This window comes from Nanorana parkeri, unplaced genomic scaffold (genome assembly GCF_000935625.1).
Source record: "Nanorana parkeri isolate BGI_ZX_2015 unplaced genomic scaffold, ASM93562v1 scaffold2644, whole genome shotgun sequence".
In the NCBI taxonomy this organism is placed as follows: domain Eukaryota; kingdom Metazoa; phylum Chordata; class Amphibia; order Anura; family Dicroglossidae; genus Nanorana; species Nanorana parkeri.
Genome location: NW_017308912.1, coordinates 6,938 through 13,913, shown reverse-complemented (window position 1 = coordinate 13,913; position 6,976 = coordinate 6,938). Strand labels below are relative to the sequence as shown.

Sequence of the window (6,976 nt, the reverse complement as noted above, 5' to 3'; positions counted from 1 at the left end):
TCCCCCCCCCCCCACCCCTCAAGATTAGACATGCTTTGTATTTTCCTAAACAATGAAGTTATAGGGCCTGTTCACATGATATCAGGTCCTGATCAGGTGCGGATCTGCAGACGCAGTGATACTTGGTGAGTTTTTGATGCGTTCCAGTGGGGCTGTCAGTATGTTATCCACAGTGCGTTTGACGCGTTTTCGGACCGCTTCCTGACCGGACAAAATGTGACATGCAGTATTTTTCCTGCCGTAAGCCGAACGGACTGCGCACGTGAGAACTGTAGCCCATAAAACACACAGGGATACATTTTTAGTGCAGGAGCGTACGGATCTGGTCAGCACAGAAAACGGACGTCGTGTGAACAGGCCCATAAAGGCAGGGGTAGGCAACGTCAGGACTCCAGCTGTGGTGAAACTACAAATGCCATCATTCCTCTGCCTCTGGGAGTCATGCCTGTGGCTGTCAGGTTTGCAATGCCTCATGGGATTTGTAGTTCTGTAACAGCTGGAGTGCTGAGGTTGCCCCACCCCCATTATAAGGAATACAAAGTATTCACACGCAATCTCTCAAGTAGGACACTTGTGCTTTTTTTATTAGGCTTAAAATATAAACTTCTACAAATACACGATGCTAAACCAACAAATAAAACAGATCTAAAACGCAATGGTGACGTAAAGGAGTGCCAAGCCATATTTTCATAGGACTAAGACAACCTAATCCTGGTAAACAAAGGCGCGCACACACAATCTGGCAGGATGCAGTACAATATATCGTATAAGGGACGTTCATGCACATAGTCTAAATAAAAGAACAATGACCAAACCTTTAGTCGTCTTTTGGGTCACATGAGATTACTAATGTCCTCCTGCGACCCAAAACTCAGCATATAGAGGGCTATTGCCTGCTATATGCTGATGGTGCAGAGCACTGCAGCGGGGAAGGCTCCTAATAATGTTGGCATCAACCCGGCTACCTGACAGGTGACTCTCCCTCTCCAGAGCCAAAGCCAGCTGTGCCCGCCCACCCCCGTCTGTCCCTCCAATGAGCGCTGGATGATGAAGTGAGGGAGAGAGGAATCCCCGTGGGGAGCGGTGACTGATTGTCATTACTCTCTGCATGGAGAAGACAACGAGCTGAGCCATCAACGGTTTGTGATCGATCTATAGAGCCGATGTGTGGCAGCTTCAGTGTCACATGTTGTCTGAGGGGAGGAGTGCAATTCACTAAGGCCCCGTTCACACTGAGCGATTTATGATTTACTGAGCCTCATGAAACTTGTAGTTCCACAACAGCTTAAGTGCCAAGGTTGCCCACCCCTGAAATAGAAACATAGCTAGGCTAGTGCAGATTCAAAGTGGTGTCAGAGATGTAGGAGCTGAACTTACATGGAGTAACGAAGGATTTCATCTGCTTCCACAAAGAGAACTGAATAGGTCCCTTGAAGGTGCCCTGGCAAAGCTCCTTAGAGAGAAGGGTATTCCCAGAGGACGTGACATCTTTCTGCTGCTCCTGGCACCTGGTTATATAGAAGTGAGAGGCACATTACAAATCACACCCATCATTGTTTTGTTTATTTTGATCAAGAGGAGTTTAAAAAGGAAAAAAAAGACTTACTTGTCAATGAACGACTTGATGTCCTGCAGGAAATGAAGGGAAAAGAAAAAAAAAGTTATCATCAAGCATCATAATGGATATGGAATGCCCCAATGTTAAGTCGTGAAAGCTCCACTTACAGTCAGGAAAGAAATGGAGTCTGTGTCGTCCATTCGATCATTGGCCATTCCGATGGTCTGCTGGATGTTGTCTCGGTTCTCCTGCATCTTCACCAGGTTGCTCTCCATTTCCTTCAGCAGACTCTCGCCCTGTTCCTGGAGCTGCTCCAGCAATTTCTCCTCTCGCTCCTTCAAGAACTTGTGCAGCTTCTCGAACTCTGACACAATGTGGTCCCGGAATTCTTGTAGGTTGGTCTGGAGAGAAGAAAGTAGAGTGGGCGGATACCACCAGGTTAAGGAATGTGTAGAAATAGAGATTTTCAGAGAACGGTGCAGACGTGTAAACCACACACACTAAATGAGAGGACCAGGCGTTGGCTTACCTTGTGTTGTTCGATCTTCTCATTCTGCTGGTTGGTGAGTTGTTCAGTCACCTTCAGGGATTCTTCTAATGGAGACACTATGGCAGACAGCTCGGTCTGGAGAGAACACAAGGCTAACAAGGTTAATAACAGAGTACCCAACCACAATAGTTTAGGAGCAGCCATCATACTATGTCACTTACTCTGTACACGCCCACTGCGTCCAGGATGGGAAGGAAGTTGTGACTGGCGTGTTTCAGGGAGTCGCGACAGATGACGCAGCTGAGGGTCCCGTCATCCTTACAATAAAGCTTCAGCCTCTCGTCATGCTCAGGGCAGTTCTCGAAGGATCGGGTCTTTTCCTTCTCCGCTGGTTTGGCGGGAGTCAGCACAGAGGAACCGGTAGTCTTCTTCACCAGGTTAGCCAGGGCTCGGTTGGTAGTGTACCTCTTCTCGGTGATTTCCTCCTTGCAGTCGGGGCACGTGAAGGCATCGCGACCCTCCCAGGCCTTGTCGATGCAGTTACGGCAGAAGTTGTGGCCGCATTCGACCATGACGGGGTCCCTGAAGAGCTCGTTGCACAGCAGGCAGGTCAACTCCTCGGCAAAATCCCCAGACGCCATGACAGAGCTGCTGCGGGGAGCTTCGTGGACCTCCACCTTGGCTTTCTAGAAAGAAAGAGATTATGGCCAGGCAAATTTTGCTTCGCTATGTAATTGGGAAAGAAGTGCGGTGATAATGGTAGATTTCCATGTGTTTTTGTATAACAGAATAGGAGGAAGTTGTGGATCTACTGAACAGCATCTCACAGGAAAGAAACCTCCAGCTAAAAAGGAATTTAGGAGAAAGATTGGTTAAGTTACACCTCGTGCCCTAAAACACAATGCAATACTACGCAACGCTTTTTAGAATTTAAGTCTTACACAATTTCACCTCAAAGACTTATAATTAACGTATAATCAGAGCTGCAAACCCAATAAGGGTTCAAATTCCCCAAGTCAAAGCACAACCAATATGCCAAACCAACAAGAATGGCAAGAGTAATACAAAGCACCATGCCAAAGGGTAGCTCAGGTTTTTTTGGAGTACACATATATGTTCTGAATGGGAGGGGGGGGGCTAGCTACAGCACTTTAAAAATGTGGCCCTTACATAAAAAGTGCAACGATGATTTGCTTATATAGCTACAGGGTGACACATGTCAGATATAAACAACCAGACCAGGTCGTCTCATCTATGGTGAGCTCAAGCATTAAGCTGGCCACAACACTGGTGAAATATCGAGCAGTGTGGCCCTTTTCGGGATCCACCTGTGTGTCACCCGTAATTCAACATACTTTTGTCAAAAGCTGGTCAGGTAATTCTCAGCCGAACAGTACCAGCTCCAGTCACTGTTCGGGTCTCCTGACAGCGACACACCACCCGTAGGGCTGAATGAGAAAAAAAACCTCAGTGTATGGCCTTGCCTTAGTCTGTATTGATCAACCAAGAAGCCCAATAATATATATAAAATTCAATCCAAGACCTCGGTGGTAATGGAAACAAACATTTTAAGTCTGTTCCAGCCCTTGTCCACCCGCATGGGCATTCCGGCGTTAAAGTCGCCCACACAGGCCACAATGCAATTGCTGTACAATTTGCCCATCGCTCCACCCGCTGAGTGTTGCACCTCAGAACTCCCCGTTCACACCGACAGGATGCAACTTGTAAAAATCTGAAAGTCCAAGTAAGGGTGCATACGCGTTTCCCCCGTACACTCCTTCCTCTCCAAGCAAAATATTTCCTGCAGAGTTTAATTTAGTGATTCAGCGACGTCGACAAACAGCCAAACGTGTCAACCCGCCAGAAATTCCCGATTTGTAGAACGATACAGAATGAGGGTTGTCTGTAGAGAATGTGGAACACAAAAAGGTCCACCGTGAAGGTTTGTCCTGGGTGAGAATTAAGCGGTCATGTCATCACCCCAAATTCAACATAGGCTTCACTATATCATTACTATGGAAGTTCTCGGTCCAAAGTGCAGCACTCAGCAGTGTGATGGGGACTTGTTCCAGCAATGCATGTACAAAAATAATAGAAGGTATATACAAATCACGGCTGAAAGTATGACAGAATGATCAATAGAGAGCGCCGTGCTGTATAAGGATACATCTGTCCCTATAGAGAGCGCCGTGCTGTATAAGGATACATCTGTCCCTATAGAGAGCGCCGTGCTGTATAAGGATACATCCGTCCCTATAGAGAGTGCCGTGCTGTATAAGGATACATCTGTCCCTATAGAGAGCGCCGTGCTGTATAAGGATACATCCATCCCTAGAGAGCGCCGTGCTCTAAAAGGCGGGAGCTTGCTGTATAAGGATACATCTGTCCCTATAGAGAGCGCCGTGCTGTATAAGGATACATCCGTCCCTATAGAGAGTGCCGTGCTGTATAAGGATACATCCGTCCCTATAGAGAGTGCCGTGCTGTATAAGGATACATCTGTCCCTATAGAGAGCGCCGTGCTCTATAAGGATACATCTCCCTATATAGAGCGCCGTGCTGTATAAGGATACATCTGTCCCTATAGAGAGCGCCGTGCTGTATAAGGATACATCTGTCCCTATAGAGAGCGCCGTGCTGTATAAGGATACATCCATCCCTAGAGAGCGCCGTGCTGTAAAAGGATGGAGCTTTCCCTATAGAGAGTGCCATGCTGTATAAGGATACATCTATCCCTATAGAGAGCGCCGCCCTGTATAAGGATACATCTATCCCTATAGAGAGCGCCGTGCTGTATAAGGATACATCCATCCCTAGAGAGCGCCGTGCTGTATAAGGATACATCTATCCCTATAGAGAGCGCCGCCCTGTATAAGGATACATCTATCCCTATAGAGAGCGCCGTCCTGTATAAGGATACATCTATCCCTATAGAGAGCGCCGTCCTGTATAAGGATACATCTATCCCTATAGAGAGTGCCGCCCTGTATAAGGATGCATCCATCCCTATAGAGGGCGCCATGCTGTATAAGGATGCATCTATCCCTATAGAGGGCGCCGTGCTGTATAAGGATACATCTATCCCTATGGAGAGTGCCGTCCTGTATAAGGATGCATCCATCCCTATAGAGGGCGCCATGCCGTATAAGGATGCATCTATCCCTATAGAGCGCCGTGCTGTATAAGGAAGCATTACATGTGGCAGCTTGTCTCCTCCTCCTCCGGGACCAGGAAGATGCTCGACATTCTCTGAACTTCCTGGTCCTGGGGGAAGGTACTGATGGCAGAGGAGCCATAGGCTCCTTCTGCCATCAGTCAAGCAGTGACAGAGCAGGGGGGGTGGCTTCCCACACGCTACGTGTCCATGAACACACAAACCTAGGTGCAAGCAGACCTGGGATTGAGCACCAACGGGTGTCTTCACAGCGGCAAGCTAGCTGATGGAGACACCCGCACATGGAGGTGGTGGGCGGGGGTCTAGTGGTTCGGGGATAACTACATAACGAGGGAATAAGAAAGTGTAAAGACAAAAAAAAGGAATTAAAGTACCTCTGGCAAAAAAAAAGTTATGGTTTCACGTCACTTTAAGGATACATCTATCCCTATAGAGAGTAGTAAATGCATCTACACTGATAAAAAAATGTGCATGTACTAAAAGTTTGCATTGAGACTGGCAGAGCATCGCAACAGCCAGCAGGTGCAATGTGCAGGCTCTTGCAAAGCATGGACCCGGCCTCAGGTCCATGCAGACCCGGCTTGTGGAGGTGCCGCATAACTACTGTGGTAAAGGAGGAGGGATCACCGGCACGCTCTCTACAGTCTCATCTGCCGCGGTGGCATATTGGACTTGGCAACAATAAAGCCGGATCATGCACAGACATGTTAGATTGATACACACAGGATTCCCCTGGAGGATGCAGCACGCAGCTCATCCACAGCAGGGGCGGTGTGCGTTTTAGGATTGGGGTATTTGCCCACAGTTCACGCCGCACCCTAAACATGGGCGTAACCATGAAACATGGCCCAATTGGTGAACTATGCCTTTAAGACAAACCTGCATGAGCACAGCAAGCCACGTGGGCAGGTTTAGGGCGACACCTGTCCTCTGCTCGAATGATGGAACTGCACCGAATTCTAAAGTCCGGTATACACGGCAGGACGAACGAAGATAATAGTACAGATCCCCCCCCATCAACACTTACCAGCGCTGATAGAGGAGTCTCCCGCTGTTTCTTCTGTATGCTGACAGTGGTCGCCATCAGAACACTAACAGAGCCGGCAGCTCATTGGCTTCTAGCGCTGTTTTGGCCAACGATTTTTCCCGGCCGGCTCCTTCGATCAGCTGATCCGGGGAAGCCGATCGGAAAGGTGCCGACAGCGGCACCCGCACATCAAATTCCAGCCAAGAATCGGCCAAAATTCGAAGCGCGTATACCCGGCTTAGGCTTCTGCAGGCTAGTAGAGCTGCAATTCAAAGCAAAAGCTTTTGGAAACTTGACATGACCAATAGAAAATGATGCCACACATAAAAAAGAAGAATGGGGGGGGGGGGGGATATCCTGTGTACGTCTGTGTTCTAGGCATCAAGTAATCAAAAGATTAAAAAAGGAAGCCAATTTGTTTCACGTTTACAATGTCTCATTAGTGGGAAGACCCCCCCAATAGTTGTAAAGTGAAACAAATTTGCTGGTTTTTGCACAAATTGCAACTTTAAGGTACATAAACCAAAATGGTTTGATGTCGGGCACCCCGAAGAACACCAGCAGTCTCCAGAGATAAGGACGTGGCACCATTAAAGAACACGAACGCCTTTCGGGCCTGTGACCGGCGGCTACACTGACTGTAAAAACACAAAGAATGAGTTTCGATTTACACGGCGAGCGCCCGGCGGAGAGCTTTGGCGGCCTGCGTTACCTTCGCTTCGGGTT

The 6,976-nt window shown here is 48.1% G+C and overlaps 1 protein-coding gene across 1 annotated transcript in view; it reads right to left on the bottom strand.

Annotated features, from left to right (window-relative positions):
- LOC108802072 (nuclear factor 7, brain-like) overlaps positions 1-6,968 on the bottom strand; it is a 7,640-nt gene extending 672 nt beyond the window's left edge. Inside the window, exons 1-6 of the mRNA XM_018573963.1 lie at positions 6,963-6,968; positions 2,270-2,734; positions 2,088-2,183; positions 1,726-1,959; positions 1,607-1,629; positions 1,378-1,508 (exon numbers count right to left, since the gene is read on the bottom strand). Of these exons, the coding sequence (XP_018429465.1) occupies positions 1,378-1,508; positions 1,607-1,629; positions 1,726-1,959; positions 2,088-2,183; positions 2,270-2,689 (904 nt within the window). The 5' untranslated portion in view covers positions 2,690-2,734; positions 6,963-6,968. The remainder of the gene's footprint in view (positions 1-1,377; positions 1,509-1,606; positions 1,630-1,725; positions 1,960-2,087; positions 2,184-2,269; positions 2,735-6,962) is intronic.
- Between the last annotated feature and the right edge of the window lie 8 nt (positions 6,969-6,976).